At 49.7% G+C, this 12,827-nt stretch overlaps 1 protein-coding gene across 1 annotated transcript; it reads left to right on the top strand.

Moving 5' to 3' along the window:
- The first annotated feature begins 1,658 nt into the window (after window positions 1-1,658).
- On the top strand, window positions 1,659-7,626 carry LOC129636818 (steroid 17-alpha-hydroxylase/17,20 lyase). Its single transcript, XM_055560544.1, has 8 exons — window positions 1,659-1,955; window positions 3,538-3,676; window positions 3,882-4,111; window positions 5,033-5,119; window positions 5,512-5,727; window positions 6,038-6,207; window positions 6,727-6,830; window positions 7,340-7,626. Exons 1-8 carry the CDS (start codon window positions 1,659-1,661, stop codon window positions 7,624-7,626), a joined length of 1,530 nt encoding a protein of 509 aa, XP_055416519.1.
- Window positions 7,627-12,827: the final 5,201 nt, after the last annotated feature.

Below are 12,827 nucleotides of genomic sequence, written 5' to 3'. Positions count from 1 at the left end.
GCCCATGCACCACAGCTACTGAGCCTGTGCTCTAGAGCCCGGAAGCCTCAACCACTACCCTATGTAGCAACTACTGAAGCCTGAGTCCCCTGTGTTCACAACAAGTGAAGCCACTGCCATGAGAAGCCTCCCCGCTGCAACTAAGTAGCCCCTGCTACCCACAAGTAGAGGAAAGTGCACAACCATGAGGATCCAGTCAATAGTAAATCAACTGATTAAAAATAAATAAACATTAAACATTAACAAAAAAAGTATATTGCATTGTTATTCCCAATTATAGAGGAGGAAACTGAAACGTAAAACAGGTAAGTAACCGTAGAGTTACTATATGACCCAGCGATTCCACTTCTAGGTATTTACCACCCCCAAAATTGAAAACAGGGACCCAAATAGATACTATGTACATGCTGTGGACATGTACACCCCTGTCCATACCAGCATTATTCACAGTAGCCGAAAGTGGAAACAACCTAAGTGTCCATCAACTGAGGAATGAACAAACAAAAGGTGGCATACCCGCTTACTAGAATATTGTTCAGTCATAAAAAGGAGTGGAGGGGCCTTCCCTTGTAGTCCGGTGGCTAAGATTCTACACTTCTAATGCAGGGGGCTCAGGTTCAATCCCTGGCCAGGGAACTAGAACCCACATGCTGCAATGAAGCCTGAAGGTCTTGAGTACTGCAGCCAACTCCCAGCACAACCAAATAAACAAATATTTGGGAAATGAATGAAGTTCTGACGTATGCTACAAAGTAGATGAACCTTGAAAACATTACGCCTAGTGAAACAAGCCAGTCACAAAAGACCAAATGTTATATGATTCCACTTAAGTGAAATAGGCATATTCACAGAGACAGATTAGAGTTTACCAGGGCCTGGGGGAGGGGAAGGGGGAGTTATTGCTTCCTGGATATACTTTCAGTTTGGGGTTAAGAAAACAGTTTTGGAAGCAGACAGTGGTGACGGCTGTACAGCACTGTGAAGTATATTCAATGCTACTGAATTGTACACTCAAAATGGTAAACTTCATGCTATGTGTACTTTAACATACTAAACCTTTTAAAGTCATATAGCAAGAAAGCGGCTAAGCTAGAATTTGAGGCTAAACCCGTCTGACAATAGGGCCCCTGCTCTCAACCCAAGGCTTTCACTCCCCTGGGCAAAAGCAGAAAACGTGGAATGAAGAGAACTAGATTCTTGTCATCACTATCTGTGTGACTTTATTCAAGCCTGACCCTGGGAGGCCTCACTTTCCTCAGCTGATAAAGTTGGATAGCTGTCCGTTGATTGTGATTTCGTAATACAGAGAGTCCCGAGCCGTGATTCCTGATCCAGATATCATTTGCTTCTGCCCACTCTGGAGACGTTGATGGACAGTGAGCAAGGGACAGGGACTAGCTGTCTGTGCCCTTACCTAGCCCCTCCCCGAGGGGTTTGCCCTGGTGTGGAGCCAGCTCTTGAAAGAAGCCTCCTCTGCTCTCCCCTCCCCATTCTGGGAAAGGACTACTGGCTGTGCTCCAAGATAAACTTCCACAAGGTGAGCATTAACATCAAGTCAAGGAGAAGGTCAGGGGAGCCCTTAAAAAGGCCTTCTTGCACCCTAAGGTGGCTGAAGCCACTCCACAGCTCTTTGTCCTGACTGCTGCCACCCGGACACAATGTGGGTACTCCTGGCTGTCTTTCTGCTCACCCTCGCCTATTTATTTTGGCCCAAGACCAAGCACTCTGGTGCCAAGTACCCCAGGAGCCTCCCGTCCCTGCCCCTGGTGGGCAGCCTGCCGTTCCTCCCCAGACGTGGCCAGCAGCACAAGAACTTCTTCAAGCTGCAGGAAAAATATGGCCCCATCTATTCCTTTCGTTTGGGTTCCAAGACTACTGTGATGATTGGACACCACCAGTTGGCCAGGGAGGTGCTTCTCAAGAAGGGCAAGGAATTCTCTGGGCGTCCCAAAGTGGTAAGCAATGCCTCTCATCCCTCCCCTCACCAGCCCCTGGGCATGTTGAGTTCTTTAGCCAAGACCATGCCTGCAATGCCCCTTCTAGTTCCAGCAACCTGTGATTCTTCCAATAACAGACTGGTGGGGCTGTGGGTGGGGAGCGACCCCTCAGACCTCACCCAGCTTCTAAACTAGGCAGGAAGAATTAAAGGAAGACTTTATTTTCTGGCTTTTTCTGGAGGTGGGACAGGGTGGGACTGGTGGTTTGAGGGGGTCAGGGAGCCCTTACAACATCATCTGTCCCAGCTGAAAAACTGAAAGTGTGAGCCGCTCAGTCTTGACCGACTCCTTGCAACCCCATGGACTAGCCCACCACACTCCTTGCTCCAGGCAAGCATCCTAGAGTAGGTTGCCATTTCCTACTCTGGGGGATCCTCCTGACCCGGGAACTGAACCCAGGTCTCACCCATTCTGTAAAAGTTCTTTATCATCTAAGCCAATTGGAAAGCCCAAGAGTCTAGCTCTCTGAGCCTGAAATCTGAGCTCTCATGATTCACTGGAAGGGTATCTGTAAAGCATTTAGCCCAGTGCTGGAAGTTCTCAATAACTAGCCTTGATGTACACTGTTCACATAGAAAATGGGTTAGTGATTCCCGTCCTCCACAAAAAGTTGTGAGGGGGAAGTACCCTGATTCTTGGAAGGCTGGGATCATTATTTCCCTGGAGCTTCCTCAAGCTGCTCCAGCCCTGGGGAGCTGACCTATGCAAGCACTTTTGGGGAGGACGCTAAAGATTCAACCTGTCGAGCTTTCTGTTTGCTCCTGGGGGAAGAAGGGAGTGGGAGCTAGTCATCCAGGAACCTGCCAGCCTCCAGTACAGCACCTGGCTGCAGGGTACTCCCCTGAATGTCCTGGGCAAGGCCCCCTGGCTGCTCATCTTTGATCAGACCAAGGCTTGACTCTTTGCTTGGGCCAGGCGGCCTGGTCTGTGGGCCAACTACCCTCTCCCATCTCTGCTGGGCTTCTTCTCTCCAGGGCAAAGAGGAAGGAGGCAGCTAGTCTGATGGGGCCTGCAGATCCGGGGATAGAAGACAGAAGGTCTGGGGGAACCTGTATAGTTTTGGGGGTCTTCTGGGCAGAAGCAGCTTGGCCCATGTCTAGGCTGGGTGGACAAGACATGTGACTCTCCTGATGTGGCCCTGTATTGGGCACATGGCTGGCAATGGAAGGGAGAACTAAAGGGGGTCAGCTGCTGTGCCTTTAGCTGCCCCCATCCCCAGAGGACCCAGGGAAGGGTAGGGGCCTGGTGTGTCCTCAATCTCTGCTCCTACAAGTTTAGAGAGTCCATCCCATCACAGCTGCCTCACCCTGTCATTGATCTGAACAATCTAATTCAGGGTTCTTTCTTTTGCCTTACTCTGTCTCTCTGTTGGAGCTGGGAGTGTCAGGCCATAGGTTCTGTCCTGCCAAGGCCTTGCGGTCAGGGTGGAGTGAAGCAGGGAGCTCTATAAGGAGGCTGTGCGACAGTTACCAGCCTCATTGCCCTCGGGGAGGGTAGGTGGATGGTGTCTGAGTCCTGTGTCCTTTCCTGCTTTCCAAAGGCCACTCTAGACATCCTGTCAGACAACCAAAAGGGCATTGCCTTTGCCGACCATGGTGCCCACTGGCAGCTGCATCGGAAGCTGGCACTGAATGCCTTTGCCCTGTTCAAGGATGGCAACCTGAAGTTAGAGAAGATCAGTGAGTGCCTGGCTGGCCCTGGGCTGAAGGAGCCTGCAGAGGGTTGGGGAGGGAGTGGGTTCTGGGTGCCTCCATCCCACATTTTCTTGGCCACCACTGCCATCTGCTGGACATCTGCTCTCTGTCTTCGATTCAGATGGAACTGGTCGAGGTGGCGGTGAAGGGATGGCTCAACTCCCACCCTCACACCCCTCTCTCTCCCCAGTTAATCAGGAAGCCAATGTGCTCTGTGATTTCCTGGCCACCCAGCATGGAGAGGCCATAGATCTGTCCGAGCCTCTCTCTCTGGCGGTGACCAACGTAATCAGCTTTATCTGCTTCAACTTCTCCTTCAAGAATGAGGATCCTGCCCTGAAGGCCATACAAAATGTCAATGATGGCATCCTGGAGGTTCTGAGCAAGGAAGTTCTGTTAGACATATTCCCTGTGCTGAAGGTGAGGATGGGGCCAGGCCCTGTGGGCAGACCTCAGCAGACCCTGATCGTATCCCCAGTTCTTTCCTCTTACCGTTCACTCCAGACTGCGTTTTTTTCTGACTACCTCAATTACAGTGACCTCTACCTCCTCTGACTCTTCAAAATCTTGCTGCTTCTCTACAGAAATAGGTTTAGCTTTTAAATTATGCATTTTAATACTCATGATAATGTTGGTGGTGGTGTTGTTTAGTCACTCAGTCGTATCTGACTCTTGCGACTCCACGAACTGTTACCCACCCGACTCCTCTGTCCATGGGATTTCCAAAGCAAGAATACTAGAATGGGTTGCCATTTCCTTCTATAGGGCACCTTCCCAACCTAAGGATTGAACACACGTCTCCTGCATTGCAGGCAGAGTCTTTACCCATTGAGCACCTGGGAAATGCCATGTGCCAGTCCCAAAGCTCCACATGCATTAATCATGCATTCTCTTTGGAAGTGGGTTTATTATCCCCATGGAGATGAAAATACAGGCTTCAAAAAGTGAAGGAACTTAATCATGCCGTGAGACTCAAGTCTGTGTTATGCTATCTATGCTATGCTCAGTCACTTCAGTCGTGTGCGACTCTGTGTGACCCCATAGACGGCAGCCACCAGGCTCCCCCATCCCTGGGATTCTCCAGGCAAGAGTACTGGAGTGGGGAGCCATTGCTTTCTCCATAAGTCTGTGTTAACTGAGTAAAGTCTCAGTCAGTGCTAGATGTTTGATTGAAGGGGGAAGTGGAGGTGACTCCTTTCTCTCTTGTTTGGAATTGTCCTGGTTGTCACCATTGGTCCCATTCTGGGTCCCTATCCTGCTTTCCATTCTGGCTGAAGGTGGGGGTTAGAGTGGGAACTCGCCAGGGATGGCCAGGTAGAATCTAACATTTCCACTTTGCAGATATTCCCCAGCAAAGCCATGGAAAAGATGAAGGGTTGTGTTCAAACGCGAAATGAATTGCTGAATGAAATCCTTGAAAAATGTCAGGTAGGTGATGGAGCAGAAGAGATGACAAGTTAGGTGGAAAGTGGCAGGAGAGCAGGGTAGGGTCCATTGTGGACAGTGTAGGAGCTCCAGTACCTAGCCGAGAGCCTGCCATATAGTCGGTGCTCAATAAAACCTGACTTAATAAATAAATAAATAGAGGTAGAGAAGTGAGGAACTGCAGAGGACCCTGAAGGGACCTGTCCACCCTGCAAATTTAAAGAGGGCCCAGTGTTTTCTCCACTTCCACCAGTTCATGGGTCCTGACTAGCCTCATTCCACTCCCTCATTTCCAGGTGGGAGAAGCCTTTGTGTCTACAGTCTGGGTGAGAGTATGGCAGGGGTTGCAGATGGGGCTGCTTTCTCTTCATCGTCTCCCAATCTCACCCAACCAGGAGAACTTCAGCAGCGATTCCATCACTAACTTGCTGCACATACTGATCCAAGCCAAGGTGAATGCAGACAATAACAATGCTGGCCCAGACCAGGATTCAAAGCTGCTTTCAAATAGACACATGCTCGCTACCATAGGGGACATCTTCGGGGCTGGTGTGGAGACCACCACGTCTGTGATAAAGTGGATCGTGGCCTACCTGCTACACCATCCTTCGGTGAGTTGCTCTCTACCCGAGCCTTCCCAAGCACTCCTGACCCCAGGCACACTCACCTCTGCTCCAGAGAAAGGGAGAGTCAGTACCTCGGGAGTTCTTCGCAGGATGACTGGGCTGCACCCTTTGCCCAAGCAGAGGTTGGCTCTGGCCTTTGGGTGGAGCTGCCCCATCTTCTGCAAGCAAAGCCGGGGTTGTAGAGCCGCCACTGGGAAGGGTCTTGCCCTTCTGGGTGTGAGTGTAGGTTCTTCTAAGCCCTTGCTCCTCCTGGGCTGATACACCCTGGTAACACCCACCCTGTTCTGGCCCTCAGTTGAAGAAGAGGATCCAGGATGACATTGACCAGATTATAGGTTTCAATCGCACCCCAACCATCAGTGACCGGAACCGCCTTGTCCTGCTGGAGGCGACCATCCGGGAGGTGCTCCGAATCCGGCCTGTGGCCCCTACGCTGATCCCCCACAAGGCTGTCATTGACTCCAGGTGTGCCTTCCCTCCCAGGAACATCCAGCCCTCCTGGTCCCTCCCCAGCATCTGACCCGTCCAGCTGGCTGGTCAACCTACAGTCAATCACTGACAACCGATCATGCTACCCACGACCTACTGACCAGTGTGTCTCCTACCCACTGACACCCACTGACCCATCGGCCTGACCTCCCTCAGAAGCTGCCTGCTGCCTGGGAGACACGTGCTGCTACCCAATCCAAAAGCCGCAACACACACACACACGCACTCATGCACACACGCACCAGCTCAATATGCACACCCACAGGCCCTAACAGACCCACAAGTGTTGATCCTAAGTGCTACTCAGGAAGAGAGGGCTGGATTCATATTCAATCTGGCAGAAGCTGAGGAGAAGATGCAGGAGTGGGCCTGAGGGAGTGGGCATGAGGGAGCAAAGGACTCTTTTCCCAGGGTAGGGACCACGGAGACTTGGGGCAGAGAAGGTGGGGAAGGACAATACTCCAGACCCTCTTTTCCTCTCCCTCTCTGGGGCAGCATTGGCGACCTTACCATTGACAAGGGCACAGACGTTGTGGTCAACCTGTGGGCACTGCATCACAATGAGAAGGAGTGGCAGCAGCCCGACCTGTTCATGCCCGGTGAGTCCCTGTTCTGTCCTGCCCCGCTGGCCACACAGCCCCCTCTGTGCCCACCTCTCCAGCATTGCTTCCCTTCTGCCAAGCTTCCTACTAGAAGACTCCTGACTCCCACTACATGGACCTGTTGATACCCCTAGCCTACCCTACACCTACCCAGATTCTTCACAGCTGGGTTCCCACTCTCCTTCCACCAACTGCAGCCTCCTCTTCTGAGAAGGCCCATAGGCATATGTCTCCTGTGAAGTCAGCCCCCTCTCCTGCTGGATGGGGCCATTTTCATGTTTAATACACCTTTTCATCCTTCCTGAATATTCCATCTTCTCTGTGTGATTAAGGGCTACCTGAGAGCAGGGCATTTATCTCTCCAAAGATTGCTGCCCCCCACCCCCAAACACAAATAAGGCTGTCCACCTTCTCAGACTGGGGCTCCCCAGGCAGGGCCTTGTCCTCCCCCTACTCCTCTACTGACACTGGCCCTGCCCCTGGCTGACGCCTCCCCGTGTCCGCAGAGCGCTTCTTGGACCCCACGGGGACGCAACTCATCTCGCCATCGTTAAGCTACTTGCCCTTTGGAGCAGGACCCCGCTCCTGCGTAGGTGAGATGCTAGCCCGCCAGGAGCTCTTCCTCTTCATGTCCCGGCTGCTGCAGAGGTTCAACCTGGAGATCCCGGATGATGGGAAGCTACCCTCTCTGGAGGGCAATGCCAGTCTCGTCTTGCAGATCAAACCTTTCAAGGTGAAGATCGAGGTGCGCCAGGCCTGGAAGGAAGCCCAGGCTGAGGGTAGCATCTCATGACTCCATCCTATGTGACCCCCACCCCACAGAATTAGAGGAGCTCCCCCACCCTCTCCCACCATTCCTTCTTCCTCCCCGCCCACTCTGCCTTCTTTCCCAGCCTGCAGCCCTGGCAGTGATGTGCATAAAACAGTTTCTTTCTCCAAAGGCATCTGAGCAGCTCATTCATTTGTTCACTCGTTTCTTTCAACAAGTATTTTATGGACCACCTACTACGTGCCGCTCACTCACTGTCCTTGGACCTCAGGCTCCTTGGCCTCGTGAAACTTAAAATTCTAGTGAGGGCTGACAAATAAACATTCCAGAGACTCATAAGTGCTTTGGAGTCAGTTATACTTGTTGCTGATGATGTGAGGGGAATGGCCAAGGTGGGCGTGGCTGCTGTGAATGAAGGCTGGGGTAGCATGAGACTGGGTGGAGGTGCCCCCCGCTGAGGGAGCAGCAAGGAAGAGTCTCAGGACACTGGGTTAACCTGCCACTTTCTCACCCCTGGACACTTACGAGGAAAAACAGTTCTCCCTTGAGGTATCCTGGCAATCCCTCATCACTGGCTTCTTCTGCCATAGAATAAATGCACCGAGAAGTATGCCTTCTTCAGCAAGGGCTGGTGCAAAGCTGAGGGACAAAATAGGAGGGAGCATGTACAAAGCAAGCGGTACTCAGAGAACAGGAAGGCAATTCTACTATAGTGTCTCCACAGCTGGTCAGGAGGGCAAGTCCTTGCGTTCTGTATTAGCTGTATCACTGCCCCTCCTGTTTGAAAGCAGGGATAGCAAACTGCTCACCCATGGGCCACAAAGGGCCACTATTGAGTTCTACATCCACATGGTACCTTTGTTTTACAATAAAAAAGGAAAATGAAATTAACTCTCAACATCTTAAAATGAAAAGGATTCATACAGAAATTCTGATTTCCAGCTTCTGAAAATCCCGGGGCCATATTAGATAGGGTTACAGATGTACATGGCCTCTAGCTCCACCTCGGCCTCCCCAAAACCCCTACTGTCCAAAAATCCCTACTGTCCAGAAACCGCATCTGCTTGACTCAAGCATGTCACTGCCTAGCCCCTGTGGGCATCTGATGAGCTCCTCCTGCTCTCAAGCTCAGTAATACCCCATTCATCCTCTCACTCGGAGGCTAAGGCCTGCTCAGAGGCCCAAATATGAATGGCAGACATCTGAACTCTCTAGACCGAGGCTCCAGCTACATCTTACAAGTGCCACACAAAACAGGTACCTAGACAAAGAGGAGGGTCCCTCTTCTCTGACTCAGGAGACGATCTCTAGCCAGTCAGGAAAACCTCCAGCCACAACACTCAGGAAATGAGACAGAGAACCAAGTTCTGCCCAGTGCCTGTGTTTATCAAGCATCTGGCTGGGCGTTTTTATCCAAGTTAAATATTCCTGTCTTTTTACAGGAAACCAGGAAACCGAGATTCAGAGTGATCACACAGTTAGAACAAGTTTTCTGGATCTAAAGCCTGAATTTTAGTGGGAACAAAACCTGAATGATTAGCAGTTATCCTAAACTTTCATGCTGGATGCTGACAGGCACAAAAATGACAGATAAGACGTGGACTTTGCCTTTGAGGAACTTTGAAATTAGTAAATTGTTAGATTAAGAAAAAAAAAAAGCTTCTATTTCAGTTCTTATTGCTGAAAATCTTCCAAAAATATTCAGGTTCATTTTGTGCCTCAAATACAGTCCAATCAACAGAATTCATTCCTTCCCCCCACCCCCCCCCCAGTAATGTGGAAAAGCCTCAGGGTCATAATTTGAAGCAATGATGGTTATATACACAACACACACATACCTAGTCAGTTTATATAATACGCATTTTTACAGGACTCAAAAGCTTTTCAAATTTCTTGAACAGTCAGCCTCACCTTTGAGCCTGCCAGCCAGCACCCAACAAGACATCAGAAGTGCTACCACCCTTATCTTACAAAGGAGGAACTGACACCTAGCCTAAGGCTGCAGATGACAGAATTGAGACTGTCAAAACTCGGATCTCCTGACTTTCGGTTCAGTATTCTTTCCATGACTGGGCCCTAGCTCATCAAAGTCTTTGCTTTACCTTGAACATGTCTTGATCAAATTGCAGTAGTCTCCAATTTTGAGACCATAGAGGCTAAGCCTCTGCCACCAGGTACTTCAGCCCAATTAGCTGAGCTCATAGCCCTGGCTCGAGCTTTAGAGCTGGGAAGAGGAAAACGAGTAGCCATTTACACTGACTCCAAGTATGCCTTTCTGGTGCTACATGCACATGCAGCTGTTTGGAAAGAAAGGGGCCACTTGACCACCCGAGGGTCCCCAATCAAATATGGTGATCAGATTCTTCGACTCTTGGAGGCAGTCCATCTGCCCACTGAAGTTTCAGTCTCCCCACTGTAAAGGACACCAAAAAGGGAACACGGAAGTGGCATGAGGGAACCAAGCAGCTGATCAGGCAGCTAGGAGAGCAGCATTACAGAACCATGACCTAATAGGGATTGCCACCTTAGTTCCACAGACTAATTTGCCAGAAACTCCTTCATATACTGAAGGTGAGACTCTTAAAGCTAAGAGCGAGGGCCTTCAAGAAGATCATATGGGGTGGTTCCAAGAGGAGGGACTCCTTTTTCTGCCTGGGAACCTCCAATGGAAGTTGGTTAACTCCTTACATGCCACTACTCGTTTAGAAGGAAAGGCCCTCCAAAGATTACTAGAAAGATCCTTCAGAGGAACAGGCCTCCAAACAACGATAAGACAGGTGGTCTCCTCTTGTCCTACTTGCCAATTAAACAACCCCCAAGGAGCTCGAAGACCCCAGCTGGCCCAGCCCATCCAACGACGTGGGGCCTACCCAGGAGAGGTCTGGCAGATGGACTTCACCCAGATGCCAGTTTCTCAAGGGTATAAATACCTATTAGTTATGATAGATACATTCACAGGATGGATTGAAGGCTTTCCCGCCCAGACCGAGAAGGCTGAGGAGGTAGTTAAAAAACTGCTCCATGAAATCATTCCAAGATTTGGTCTGCCCGGGTCATTACAAAGTGACAATGGGACATCATTTACTTCTAAGGTCACCCAAGGGGTCTCGAAAGCATTGGGCATTACTTATTATCTCCATTGTGCCTGGAGGCCTCAATCTTCAGGAAAAGTAGAAAGAGCCAATCAATTCTTAAAATCAGCGATAAAAAAGATAACCCAGGAGACCTCCCTGGGATGGAAGGAGGCTTTACCAATAGCTCTCCTCCGCACCCGCATTGCCCCTAAGGAACAAATTGGTCTTAGTCCTTATGAGATGCTATATGGGAGACCTTTTGTTTATGTCAATGACCTCTTCCTAGATCCAGAGGTTCAGACCCTCCAGTCTTATACGATGGCCATTGGGCAATTCCAACAGGATATACGCTTGTGGGGTATGAACCAGGACCCAAAAGATTCTAAGGAGTCACCACTATATGCTCCAGGAACTCAAGTCCTAATTAAAGTCTGGAAAGATGGGTCCCCAAAGGTTCAACTCCAGCCCACAGGGAAGGGCCCCTACCCTGTAATACTTTCTACCCCCATCGCAGTCAAGGTACCAGGACATGACTCCTGGATTCACTACTCACGAGTCAAGCCATGGAAGAAAACAGAAGAGGACACCCAATACACCTGTGAGCCCCTGGGAGATCTCAGATACCTATTCAGAACTACCAATGAGTGCCATTCTAATGAACACCCCCAAAATCTGGTTTCTGGGGATAAGATTTCTCAGGATAACTCTAAGGAGCCAACACAGCTTGACAGAGACTGTACTCCAAGACAGACAAGAGATAGATCTTCTGCTCCCTGAATAAGGAGGGACTTGAGCTATCCTGGCGATGTGAATTCAAAATTGACCAATGTCCCTACTAGTCCTTGTTATGCTATATTGATGATGCTTATGATTATTCCATGTACTGTCAATTGTCTAACCTGTTTCGTCTCTGCCCAGGTCAACCAGCTACAACATGCAGTGCCAGTTCAACAAAGATATAAAACTACAGCTGACCATGGAAAATATCACACACCCTTGGACACCGCTATAAGGACTCTGAAGATTGAGACCAGCAAGAGGGGGAGGCCCAATACCCCTCACCATCCCAGTTCAACAGGAAGTAGCCAGAAAGACCTCGACGCCCCTATTCCCAAAGAATTGGGCCTCCCATCTCTTGAGGGGGGAATGTTAGGTAGGTAGAATGGGGAAAAGGAGTCCAAAATGGCGGTGGCTAAAAGACAAGGAAGGTCCGAGGACCAGAGTGAAGACTTCAGGCAGAACAAACAGAACAAACAGCACTCCTGGCTAAGCCCAATTTGCATAGGGCAGGCCCAGGTGGAGCAAAAAACATATAAAAGGAGGAGCCAAAGCGCTTTCTCTCGGACTCTCTCTCCCGCGTGCGTGCGCTCTTTTCTTTCTCTCTCTCTCTCACTCTCTCTCACTCTCCTGCTATCTTCTAAATAAAATAGAGCTGTAACACTGATTTGCCTAAGAGCTGTAGCACCGTTTGTCCAAGACCCAAGAGCTGTGATGCGCCGAGGGCTTTAATGTGCGTCGCTCCAAATCTTTGTGCTGACGAGACAAAGAACCGAGGAACATACACTCGCGTGACAAAATCAAATAATCACATTGCCCAAAAAGAGGTGCAGTTTTCAAGGGGATATGAAATATTGAAGGTACATGTTAACTTGTTGCTGAGATACTTTGAGAAAGATTCACTGGACAGTGAAGGACACGTGGGGTCTCAGAGCCCTTCTTCACTTTAAGCAAAATTCTAAATGTAACCTCGTTTTTTTCTCAGTAGTTCCACCCCACTGCACCAGGCTTTTCTTGGGGGCAAAAGAAATATTAATAATAATGGGACTTATCAGTCGTGTGCCTGACTGTCTAAAGACCAGTGCTCAGTCACTCAGTCACGTCTGACTCTTTGCGACCCTATGGACTGTAGCCTGCAGCTCTCTGTCCATGGGATTCTTCAGGCAAGAATACTGGAGTAGGTTACCGTGCCCTCCTCCACTAGAGACCAGTACCAGAGATTTATTGCCAGTAGAAAGTTCAAGGAAACCACTGGCTTCTACCTCAACAAAGGGTTACATTAAAAATGTTACCCATGAGCGAACAGATACAAGGCTTCTTAAAATCTTCAGAATCCAGAGGCTTTCTTCAAAAGATTGAATAACCTTAAAGAAC

This window comes from Bubalus kerabau, chromosome 22, assembly GCF_029407905.1.
Source record: "Bubalus kerabau isolate K-KA32 ecotype Philippines breed swamp buffalo chromosome 22, PCC_UOA_SB_1v2, whole genome shotgun sequence".
NCBI lineage: Eukaryota > Metazoa > Chordata > Mammalia > Artiodactyla > Bovidae > Bubalus > Bubalus kerabau.
This window is presented reverse-complemented; position numbering and strand designations above follow the sequence as displayed.

Coding starts and splice junctions, on each gene's coding strand:
- LOC129636818 (XM_055560544.1), top strand. CDS start 1,659: ATGTGGGTACTCCTGGCTGTCTTTCTGCTCACCCTCGCCTATTTATTT. Junction 3,677..3,881: donor CCTGAAGTTAGAGAAGATCA/GTGAGTGCCTGG, acceptor CTCTCTCCCCAG/TTAATCAGGAAGCCAATGTG. Junction 5,120..5,511: donor AAATCCTTGAAAAATGTCAG/GTAGGTGATGGA, acceptor TCACCCAACCAG/GAGAACTTCAGCAGCGATTC.